Genomic DNA, 12,995 nt, shown 5'->3' on the forward strand with positions numbered 1-12,995 from the left:
AAAAGCTGTTCTGTAATGTCGTGGACCGTTTTGTGCTTTTTTTAAGTATCGGTTCTGGCACCATTTAGGCACTGATACTGTTTTAAAAGTATCGCTTTAGCACCGGTATTTAGCTACCTAAAGATTTAGTGGTTTTTTGTCAGTCCTGCCATGCATGTCAAGTAGCAGGGAAACCAAATAAGAACATCCCTGTAGCCACTTTAATTCCTCGTCCTGTGGTCTAGGACCCTTTTTTGTGTGTGATTATTGACTGTTGGACCTCTGCCCAGAACAGAAAAGGCAACAAGTTCCTGTTAACCATCGTGGATGTTACAACACAATTTCCTGAAGCTGTACCCTTGAGAAACATTAGGCCAAGAAATATCTTGGAAGCCCTGCTTAATTCCTTTTCTCGGTTTGGCTTGCCCAAACAGGTGCAGTTTGACCGTGGCTCCAATTGCGTTTCTGGTGTCTTTCATGAAGTCATGTGTGAGCTTGGTATTTGTCAGCCTATCATCCACAGTCTCAGGGAGTGATCGAACAGTATCATCAGACCCTGAAAACCACGATGAAGACCTATTCAGTTCAGAACCCAGGGGGCTGGGACTCACTCCTGCCCCTTCCTGTTTTTGTACTGAGAGACTCTGTGAATGAGTCTACAGAGTTTTTTCCCTTTGAATTGGTTTTTGGGCATGAGGTGAGAGGGCCATTGAAAATGATGAAAGAAAGACTAGTAAAGCAGGCAGGTGAAGGAACCACACTGCAGTTCATCGCCATGTTCAGAGATCGTCTTGCCACAGCTTGTCAGCTAACCAAAGAAAATCTGGAGGTAGCTCAGGTTTGGATGAAGAAACATTATGATAAAAGGACGGTTGAGCTATCCTATGAGGCTGGAGACAGGGTTCTGGTGCTCATGCCTATGCTGGTATGCCATGCTATAGCTTGAATACACGCTTCTGTGGTCCTTATACGATTGAGAAGAAGGTGGGAGACAGCAATTATATCCTCACTACTCCTGATCGGAGGACAAAGTCCAGGTTGTGTCATGTCATTCAATTGAAACCCTATTATGACAGTGACAATCGGGGTGTCAGTGGCTTGTGTTCCTGTGAAGGAAGTCTTGGAAGAGCGGGATGATGGAACCGAGGCTTACTCTATCACGGGTGTAGACCATAGAGTAGGTCGAGTAGTTATTTATTGTTTTCCTCTGTTCTCTTTGTGTGCCTTGCTAGGAGTATAGCAGATGTCAGAAGAGAATTTGTGTGTATATACGAGCTAAAGGGACTGCAGTTGGGAAATGGTGAAATGAGAAATGGTGGTGATAGAAGGTTAAAAAGGAAATTAAAAAAATAAAAAAAGAGGTGTCCGTCTTTTTAAATTTTTTTTTTCTCTTGAGAGAGAAAGGAATGTTAGGGAGCTGGTTAGGGACAGCCTATTACATACTGACGTTGAAGGCTGCAGGGGGCCAGCTGATTGAGAGGTGTAGCTGGTGTCTTTTAAATTGACAAGAAGTTACCTGGACGAAAAAAAAGGAAGAGTTCCAGTGGTGGCAGATGACTTGTCCCGCTCAATCCTGTGAAAGGCTGCGCGCTCATGAGAAGTTGTGAGACGTTTGTTTATGATTTGTTTTTGTCATTATCACTATGGGACACCTAAAATAAATGTTAACAGAGATACAAGGCTGGAGCACGCAGCTTCAGGAGGCAGATGCCGTGAAGCCCTCAGGTAAGCTTGTTCTCTCGCGGCCTTCGGTAGGTACATCCAACATCCAGGTCACACTGACATAGTTCACGTTCTTTGCACACTGCAGGGCAAGTTACGGACAGCCCTAGGTAGTTGCAGATTGGATCCCCTAGACCTTTTTCATAGTTCATGCTAGCTAGGTATTCCCTGTCTTTGTTTTGGGTAGGCATCAGTTGGTGGCAGGGTAACTCACGCCATGACAGTGTGAAAGTATCACAATCCACTGTTTTCAGAAGACTTCAACAGCAGAATTGCAGATTGTATACTGCAAGATGAAAACCTCTTATCAGCAGCAAGAATCGAATGTGTTAGTAAAAGTCTGGAACACCAAAACGTGTTTCGTTACGACAAAGAAGCAGATTCGATGTTCGCAGCAAAAGACAGGTAGGTTTATTTGCACAGCCGGCCGTGGGAACATCAGCATTGAGCAGAAGTTTGACTAGTATAACATTTCGTTCTTTTTTTATACAGTCAATAGCGGACACATTTACATATGAGTTATGATGACCAGCAGGGGTGCTGTTTCTGGTTTTGTGGAGCTGTGCATAGCTAAACAGCTCCCTCTCTAATTGGGTATTTCCTGAGCCCTGTAATCTAATTGGCTCCGCAGGGTTCACAAGAGGCGCCGTTTGGCTCCGGTTGGATGTAGCGGCATCGCTTTGTATTCGAATACACATCGCGTGTCTCTGGATCAAACGCCATGCCGCTCCACAAACCTGTTTCCTGACAAAAGGCTAGATTAGAATTCACCAAAAAATACGAGATGAGCCAGAAGAGTTCTGGAGCAAAATTTTATGGACAGATGAGACCAAAATTAACCTTCACCAAAATGATGGAAAGCCAAAAATGTGGTAATCCAAACCATTCCACCTCATCTGTGAAAGATGGAGGAGGTAATGTCATGGTGTGGGCATGTGTGGCTGCTTCTGGAACTGGCTCACTTGTCTTTATTGATGTAACAGATGATGGCAGCAGCAGGATGTATTCAGATGTGTACAGATGAATTTTGTCTGGCTATGTACAAAGCAATTCCTCCATCTCATTGGCCAGTGCTTCATCCTGCAACAAGACAATGACCCCAAACACACTGCCAGTGCAACCAAAGCTTTTATCAATGACATAAAATGGAAAGTTTTACACTGGCAAAGTCAGTCACCAGTTCTAAATTAAATTGAGCATGCATTTTACTTGCTGAATAGGAGGTTGAAGACAGAGCCCCTGTAACAAACATCAACTGAAAGCAGCTGCAGTGAAGGCCTAGAAAAGCATTTTCAAAGAAGATACCACACATTTGGAAATGTCAATGGGTTGTAATCTTGATGCAGTCATTGGATCAAAGGGCTATGCAACCAATATTAGACCTTATCACTTTGATTTGTTTTTAAATTCATCTGTTAACTTACTTTTGCACATCTGAAAAAGGGGACTCAACATTAAAATGTCTCTTTCTGTAAAATGATAAAAGCATACGTACCGTAAATAGTATTGATAGGGTCCCAGTTTTATGTAGCACCATGTGTATATCTTACATGTAGTGTATTGTGTCTCCCTTTCACCCATTACTATGTCTGTGATTTGTCTGTATAACACCTCTGTAGTGTCTGCAGCAAGGATGTCACACATCCTTGCTGAATGGCTCTGCCAAGGTTCCCCAGGGCACCAGACCATTTGTCTCCGGCCTGCCACTTAACTCAATCCTTTGATATGTATGACCATGGACTGTATATCAACACACCACACAACCTGATTCTTTAGAGATTCTCTCGGTACAGACAGCCCGTATGTCCTGAGTTTGTCTCTCCCTTGCGCATTGAATTAAACATCAATTCTCTTAAGAGAAGTCGTCAACGTGTTCTTCATCGTCCTGCATTGAGCTCCACGGAGACGGGCAAAATATCCTAACAGTATGAAACAAAAGATAAAAGTTAGTCTCTACTTTGGTCTCATAGTCATTTTTTGATCTCAAATGCAAATGTCTAAATGAGCAAAGTATCAAATTCCAGTATACCGTTAACATACTTTTGGAGGGCACAGTACATGTCACTTTAAGTACTACAGCAGCTTTTTTTAAACATTGAAATGCAGGCTCCAAACGATTAACCTTTCATATGGAAATGTTAGAACACAAAGTTGAGTCTTGTTGAGGGATTTTTTATTCACAAATTGGATACATGTTGACATGTTAATTATAAAATCATTGATACTTGATGCATATTTTGTGCCTTTAATTGAATTCAGTACAACCCCAAACTATTCAGATGTATTGCAGTTAATTGTTGTGATTAAATGTGATGTGTAATGTTAAATGCTCCATACAATTTGTTGCATGTTGGATTCTGAAGTTATTTCTAGAATTCCTATTCTTCTGTTGCTGTTGACTACAAAGAGTCACATTAATTCCAAATGCAATTGTGATGTGTTGTCACATCAATGCACTATGGTATGAACTGATCATCAATCCCCAACAATGTGTGATGTGTGTGTGTGTATATACATAACCTTTCTTCTCCAGTAATTCAGCCTTGTAAAAAGTATGGCATGTTCTAACATTAATATTGCAATTCTTTTCAAATTAGTCAATTATGATGCAAGAACAAGATGCCACTAGATGGCAGTACCCAACAAATAGACTCCTATAAGATCACTGTCAGGGTTGCCAGAACATGGAAGAACTCCCACAACTGTAGATTTAGGAAAAAATGTATAGCATTCAATGGGGTCAGGGAAATTTTAAATTTTTAATGAAATCAACGGTGGTATTTGAAGATATATTTTGGGAGAGAAAAACTAGGAACTCTGATCATGGTAACTGGAGCCATGGAATCTGAGCCACCATCAGTAGCTGCATACTACTACACTGCAGAAGTCAGCTGTGTGAGAATAAGCACATGAAAACCCAAAACCCTATTCCCATCCAAGGTTTGCTGTTGGCATCACTCATATAAGATGCTCTGATGCTAAATTTTATTGTTGGCAATACTTCAAAATTCCACTTCCCAAAAGTCCTGTTCATTGTGAAAGGGTGGTACGTGAAGATTGTAAAAAAAAAATTGTTTTCTATGGAACACTACTATCCTCTTCTTGAGCCATTCTAGAGCCCTATTGCCTTAGTTGCTTTTCATCTTGGACTGCAATGGCATGCACCGGCCTGTAGAGGGTGAGAGAAAGCAGGTGAATTGTCAGAGGCTCAGAAGTGATGAGAGGGATGAGACCTGATGACATAAGATGCTTATCAGCTCCATCACATGACCGCTGACCTTGAGAATGGTATCAATGCAGTGAGTGACGATTGCAGGCTGTTATAGAGGGGATTACCTCACTCCACCCTTCTAAATGTTTTCCACCAAGAAAAAAATGGAAGAATTACAATAACACAGCTATCATTAGAAGCAGTAGTTTAAAAACACTATTTACTGTGCACTCCTATCCACATGTACCAATGTTCTACATATCCTTGCCAATACACATTACTCAAAAAATGATGCATGTAATAAATGTACATGAATCAGCGTGTCAGTGTAATGCAGTGGTAAGATGCAGGGCTTGTAACTGAAAGGTTGCTGGTTCAATTCCCCGCTGAGGCACTGCTGCTGTACCCTTGGACAAGGTCCTTAATCAAGATTTGCCCCAGTAAATATCCAGCTGTATAAATGGGTAACATATAAAAACTATTACATTACATTATCAGAATTCAGCAGATACTCTTATCCAGAGCAACTTACATCAGTTAGTTTTTTTTACAATGTTATCCATTTATACAGCTGTAACCTATGTAAGTTGCTCTGGATAAGAGTGTCTGCTAAATGACAATGATGTAACGAAGTGAGTGGAGCCTGGAGTAGTACAGCTTGGTACTGTACAAAGGATCTGAACTGTACTATATTAAAGTGAACTTACTCATATGAGTGATTCTAAAAAAAAAATAAATCTAACAGCACATTATAGAAACATACTGATATAAAAGTTACATACAATACATTGAAATTAACTGGTAATTACAAGGAACCTACTGGAGATGTCCTATCTGCCCGTAAGGAGCTCAGCTCAGTGTTCTTCGAACCAATGATTAAGATGAATATATCACCATTAAGCTGTGTTGGGTAGCAACAATGGGGACTGTTGTGGCAGAGGAAACAAAGCAATTGCTGAGGGACACAGATGTGCTTTCCTTCATAGATTTACACTTGCACTTATTATATGTTCTTGGCATCTATATCTTCTAAACTGTCTAAGCAGAACTGAGAAGGAAATCTACAGGTGGTGTACTCTTCCCAATTTTTTCCCTCATAATGCCATTGGTTAGCCCCTGTTGCCATCACAAGTTATCTCTGATTCTGTCTGCTTCCCAGATCACTCCAGTAGCAAGGACATCATAAAGCAATGCCTGTCGCACTTACTTCAGCAACAATATGACACTTGTAATACATACCCCATAATTAAGATACTTATTCAGTGAAGAACCTCAAATACCCCATTTGTTTAACTTTCAGACTGAGATGAGACTGTTGTACAGTTAATTAAGATGAACGTTGCACCAATATTTATAACTGTATAACTGTGACAATATCATGAGGCAAAAACATTTTCCTTCTACAGATACAGTTGGCAAACTTACTCAAGGGATTCATTCAGGCTAAGTGCAGGTTTGGTTAAAGGGCAGGTTTCAGCAAACAGACACAATTGTCATGACTCTCTGAGGTTGCACCTCATGTGGTACATTTAATAGTTTAAAAATATACAAATTTAGTTTTGTATTAGAGTGGAGAAAAACCTAGTGCTGGATAAGCTCTTAAGAACGTGAAGGAATCAGCTGCTTTGAACAGATGGACAGGTAAACAGTAGAGAAACAGGGCAGAGCTTAACAAGCGGAACAACACTTAAACATTCTGTCATCCTTTCAGAAAAAAAATTTCAAAAAAAAAAAAAAGTTGAAAGTGTGCGTTAAATTTCCACATATATGTCATATGATCTTTAAAAAAATTCCACTTTGTATATGCATTCATGAATATATTTAAAAATATGTGTATAAAATTACAAGTGACAGTAATTACTTCATTTTGTAAAATACACAATATTTTGATATATGTCAATAATATATTCTATAAGCTCTGTATTTTAGATTTTAACATATGTTGCTTTTTCTTTACCACACAGAGACGCATACACACACGTTATAAAAAAATAGCTCAACTTCTAAAAAGATTTAAAAAGAGTTCTGAGAGGCTACAGAGTGGCCACTGTATTAAAAACAATTGACACACAGATAACATATAAACAAACAAAAACACATCTTTAAGAGAACGCAACGCTGAATATAACCAGGTCACCAATAGCATCCTGTGATTATAAAAGAAATAAAAGGTACAAATATCAGTTCCGGTTTTTTGCGGTAAAAAAGAAATGTTCACTGGTTGTTCCCCAAGCCACTGGCTCCAAAACTCATTCTTCTGGTATACATCAGATTTAGTGAATGTAGAAGAGCATAGGTCACTGCTGTCACTACTACTTGACTGAGATTTGGATGGGGCCTACAAGCAGTGGACAGAGGGGGCCTATCAAAGCTGGCAGTTATCAGTAAGTCACCAAGGAAGCATGAGCTGCGACACTGCTGATGTTCGTGGCCCCAGTTGGTGTGGAGCAGCAAGGGCCAATCCTGTGGGGTAGTCAGTCAGGAGGGGCCGGACCTATTGCTGTGGCTGGTAGTGGCTGCGTCTGGGAAGTGGCAACATGGAGCAGGAGGGAGGGGAGACTGTGGTGGCGGCATCCTCTTCCTCATCCAGGTCACCCTGTAGCTCCTGGGTGACAGTGGACTGGAGAGCAGCGGGGGTCAGCCACTCCTTCGGCAGGCAGCTCTGCAGGAACGGGATGCAGGAGCTGACGTTGGCCAGCCGGTTCACCCACCGTGGGATCTCCCTGCCACACAAGATCTGTTGACACAGAATCACCTTAGACTCCAGGAGCCGAGGCAAGGTTCTACACCATTCAAAATGAGACATGGCAAAGGTAATTGCATAAAAACAGGATTCTTCACTCTTTCCTAATTCTTGAAACTTGTACTGCACAACTTTATGTGGCAAATACTGCTACTTTCAAACAGATTCTCTGCCTGCAGGGTAGAATATACTTAAGAATGTGTATTCTTCATAATATACTCTTTAATGACATTATATATACATTATATAATATTAATGAGACAATAAAACTAAACAAGACTATAATCGATGTGGGGGGAAGTTACTGTAGGGCTGGGCGGAATGTTGACTTTTTAAGGTATATCGATAGATTTTCAAACAAGATACAGGATAAGACAATACCACTGATATCGATATAGTTTGATGTTGCGTTGCATAACCTGTTTCTTCCGTAAAGCCGTACCAGTGTTTGCATCTCTCCTCTCTCACACTCTCCATGCAACCCCGCCCCCACTCTCACTCTGCGTCTGCAAGCAAATCCGGCCCCACTCGCTCAAAAATTCTCCTGCAACATGGATTGCAGCTGTATATCTTCAAACAAGGAAGGAAACCCTGTCTTTGCATTTTATTTTGATCACAGTGTTTTAATAAAAGTGCTTGTGACCAGGGTTTCCGTTAGGTGGTAATTACCAGTTTTTGCCTGGTAAAATTTATAAAAAACCAATAAATTAAAAACTTGCCGGTCAAAATGTCCAGTAATAATGCTCATACAAAACATAGCTATAAAGAAGGCCATCCCTAAACAGGACATTTGTGTTTTGACAGCGAATCGTGCTTATTTGAGTTCAGCGGAGGAGGAGAAAGTGACGCGGCTTATGCGCATTGCAAGCTGCAAAGACACATTGGACACATTTAATTTCAAGTCAGCAGCAGAGGACTTTGTCCCAATGAAAAAAGGAGAAAATAAAATGTTACCTGGTAGCCTATAGGCTACATTTGATGCCATATAGGCCTAGCATATTTTTTTAAACAGGCTACAGATGTTACAGGTTACAGATGTTTTGTAATAGCCTACATTTTAACGGCTAATGTTGAGGTTTTGCTCAATTGTTACTGTTTGTTTTGCTTAATCATTACTGTTCATTAGATAGTAAAACTGATATGAGGTCACTGTCATTCTTTCATCATCCTAGGTGTACATTATATTTGCATTTGTAGACTGTTATTGAAACATGTTTCAATAACAGTTTCAAATTTTTCAGGTAAAATAAATTGTTTCCGGACACCAGACCGACAAGAAAAAATCCTAGCGGAAACCCTGCTTGTGACATCTCACATGTGTTTGATTTACAACTGAACATTTAGCTCACTTCGTAGAAAATACCGAGATATATATTGTGTATTGCCATTCAGCCTAAAAATAGAGGGATATGATTTTTGTTCCACATCGCCCAGCCTTAGAAGTTAGGTTTTATAATACTGCACATTCATATTTGGAGGAGGGTAACAGAGAACCAGCCTCCCTGGACAACCCCCTTCCCACTTCCACTGCTTTGTACCAGGGTCCTACTTCTCTGCCAGGCAGCCCTTCCTCTGTAATCTCTCATCACAACTGCAACCTGGGCTCCTCTCTTGTTATGGCAGAAACACTACACACACCATTCTGATTAATGAATTCCAACCACACACATAAAGCACTGCAATAAACCAAAGTCTTTTCTTCCTCCTTTCGGAAGACTATGCATAACTGACAAACAAATATGTTGAAATAAATTGGCTGCCTTTTTACACATACTTTGTCTTTCTTCCTGGAGGCAAAGTGTCTGGATTGTTTCTGTCTGCATGATGCCTAATGGGATTAACTCACTTTGGGAGAAGCCTGTGAGTCTGTGGGAGAGTCCCTTTGGCTCTGACAACAAACACTGCTGCGAGTGCACAATCAAGTCTGACAGCACAGCCAAGGAAGAGGCAGCACATATATATGCCAAGGGGGCAGCTAAGAATCTAGGTCAAAAGGCAGCAACTGAGAAAGGAGGGTTTGAAGAGACAGCAGCTGTGGTGGTGGGGAAATGTGGGAGGGTCATCATGATTTAACATCTTTAACATCTTTTACATATGTTTAGAGCAAGTGCAGTAACAGCACCTTATCCGTAATAGGCCAATCCAAAACAATGGTCAATCCCAATGTCTAGGGAATCATTTCGTGACTTCAAAAATGGGAATTCAAGAAGAGCAAGGTGAAGAAGCTTTGCTAGTTTGTTAAACTGGACTGTTTACTACTAGTGATTTGGTACTGTCAATATCCATTAACAGCAGCTATGAGACATGGTTTTGAAAGGCATGTTCAAATATACAATTTAAGGTAGCATTTGATGTTATTTTTGAATTCAGAGTTACATGGCGCCTACATGTTATTTTTTTACTTTTCTACATTGGAATGATTTCTGTGTACAAAGTGCAATCAAAGTCACAGCCTGTATGCACACATATGCCACTGAGTTCGAAGACAACTGAAAAAAGTTCCCTTCAGTGCAGATGAAACTACACTGACTCGTCCCTCATTGTCACTTTACAGTGAACGTGTGTGGGAAAACCTACCCGAGTCATTACATGGTTAATCTGCTTTGAGAGATCCCCAGCCTTGTTATTTAGAGCAGGGGGTATTAAACACACTGGACACAGGACAGAGACAGGGAGGGGGCGGAGCCACTGGGATCATGACAGGCTGCATGACATGTTTCATTACAGCCAAACTAAAACTGAGTGGAGCCGCTTGGTGACAACCCACTAGTCACTGGTCACTGGTTGCAGTAGAATGTCTGTTCATCCTACCCAAAGTCAGGGTCTTAGCATTGCATGGTCAGTATGTTTAGCCTGGGTTAGATCAAATACTTCATAGGCTGTCAAAAACTAGCAGCAGATTAATAAAACCTGTAACAACCAATCATAAATGTTTTAATTACCACAAATTAAACACATAGGAATGAAGATCGACTGCAATGTTCATGCCCATTTACACTATCCCATGTCGGAATCATTCCTATTTCCCAAAGCAGACCACGCGGCAATGAATTAAAATGTTCACCAAGGATATGATGGAAAGGGGTGAAAAAACACTAACTTCAAAAAATTAGTGCAGTAACATTTTAACCTCTACTCACATGTTAAAAGTACTATTAACTGTTACTGTTAAGACCCTACTACTTAAGTAATGTTTAACCCTGTATGTTGGACTGGGTAATAATTTTTCTGATTCACCCCAGAATTCATCTAGACACATTCCATTACTGTTTTCTTTTGCGTGCTGCTTATATTTGTCTGGTTTGGATGTACAGTTCTCAACAAATTAGGGAACAAAACATAATGGAAGGGCTTCCAAATGTGTTTACAAGAACAGGAAGTGATGACCACGGTTCTCGGAAACTGGAAGCATGTGGGCTGGTGTAAGGATAACTAAACCCCTCTGTGCCTCTGGGTGTAATTACACCTTGCCACTTCCCGGATGTCAGTCTGCTTTTGCAGTACTCCCACCACTGCCAAGGAATTACAGGCTCCATGCATGTTTTTGGCTCTTGGGGAACTCTGGATTTCTGCCCTGGTAAAATGCTCTGTCGATCAATTGAAGTTGACAGGCTGGCATCAGAACACACCAGGCTGAGTCAGCTCAGTCCACGCAATGAGATGCTAGCTGAGCTGCGCCAAGCTTCCAGCAACCAGCTGAAGTTGAATGTGGCAATCTAGCACGTGGTTCTGCTGAACCCCAGAGCCGTGCTAATGTTTTTTTTTTAATTACTGGATCCATTTTTGATTGATCCATTTGATTATTTCCATTTCATTGGAAGAGGAAAGCGAAATGAAAAAAATGTGTAGGGGCAATCTTCATCAATAATAAAGGTTGGACATGAGTAAACACACTGACAACAAACACCAGTCCTCTCTGCATCTTGCCACAGTGTAAAGATATGAGTGGGTACGCTTTTCTATTTGTCATTATATCAACAGCAAAGCCTTCCCTCATTGAAAGCATATTTTAATGTGTAGGACACTTCTGTGGTTCTCATAATCAAAGCTACACTGATACAACCATGTTGAATAGAATGGGAATGGAAACTCTGAACTGTGTTTCAATTATGGACTGAATTTCAGCTCTAAAGAGTGCTGTCACTTTCAGTGATTGCAAACCCTGCAACCCCACTGGTGGTAACAGCAATAATAGGCTCCTAACACGTATCCACTCAGTAGACATTTGTCACTGAAGCAAATGGTGTTTGGAATCAAATTCCTGATGACAGGCACAATTTAAGGCATTCACATTCACACAGCACTCTCTGGTTCTGGCTATCACAGCTAAGTCTTGTTCAAAGGGTGGGAACAAGGGGTGGATCGCATACATCCAGCAGTGGTTAGCAGATGAGCACTGCTGTGGTGCTCCTGCAGCGTTCTGCCTGAGGGTGCTTTACCTCCGAGAGGGCCGAGGAGAAGTGGTTGCAGTTTTTGTGCATTAGGTGATATGCGTTCCCCCTGTACTCCTTGCCCATCTCCTCCACAATGCGCTCCACATCCTCCTCTGTGAAGTCTGTGCTTCCAAGGACAATGGCCTCCCTGAGGGTGAGGGAAAGAGGATGGTGAGAATGCTGTGAGCTTACCACAGACAGAGAGACTCAGCCTCATGGAAATTGAGCCTCATTGAATGTGCTGCCTCTGAACCCTGCCAGCTGACAGCGAAGCGGAGAGAGAGCATTATTTTAGAGGGTCCGTTCACAAAAAAATCCCACAATAACAATATCATTGTCACCCTTATTGAGATCACCCTTTTTCATCTTTGGATTTTGTCAAATTTGGCCCTTGCTGAGTGAAATATGAAACGCTTAAGATAAGGATGAGCATTTAATATGGATCTTTTTGCCATCGGGAGTACATTGGTTGCTGGTTATGCTTCCCCTATCCTCTCAGGTCATAGGTCATGGATCAGAGGTCATATCAATGACTGCATCAGTCTCCATAAAACCCGTCCTTTGACTTTAAAGCAGCCAGCTCTTCATTGGACAGGACTGCTGAAAGGACAGAGTGAATCAGGTATTATGCACTGCTGTGCATGAGCAATCCTGGTGGATCCATGCAGAAGCCCCACTTATATAAATGGGCTGCACCACCACAATTCTGCAGTGACTTCACTACACATTCATCTCGCGGGACTGGGCTAATTTTTAACAGTTGTAACGCTTTATATCTAGTTTATTTTTATTCACTGGACATTATAGTCAGCAGTGTGTGCTTGTTTGGACTTATTCCAGGCGTACGAGGCAGAAAAACAAGAGCTCTTGGGAAGGCACTTGCACACATGCACACACGCTCTTCACT

General features: G+C 41.3%; 1 protein-coding gene across 2 annotated transcripts in view; it reads right to left on the reverse strand.

Moving 5' to 3' along the window:
- Positions 1-6,891: 6,891 nt before the first annotated feature.
- LOC118787984 (deubiquitinase DESI2-like) overlaps positions 6,892-12,995 on the reverse strand; it is a 33,808-nt gene continuing 27,704 nt past the window's right edge. For both annotated transcript variants that reach the window (XM_036543788.1, XM_036543798.1), the window contains 2 exons: positions 12,095-12,236; positions 6,892-7,649 (listed from right to left, as the gene is read on the reverse strand). In XM_036543788.1, the coding sequence (XP_036399681.1) occupies positions 7,407-7,649; positions 12,095-12,236 (385 nt within the window). In that variant the 3' untranslated portion in view covers positions 6,892-7,406. The remainder of the gene's footprint in view (positions 7,650-12,094; positions 12,237-12,995) is intronic.

The sequence above is a fragment of the Megalops cyprinoides genome, chromosome 1, assembly GCF_013368585.1.
Source record: "Megalops cyprinoides isolate fMegCyp1 chromosome 1, fMegCyp1.pri, whole genome shotgun sequence".
Lineage (NCBI taxonomy): Eukaryota > Metazoa > Chordata > Actinopteri > Elopiformes > Megalopidae > Megalops > Megalops cyprinoides.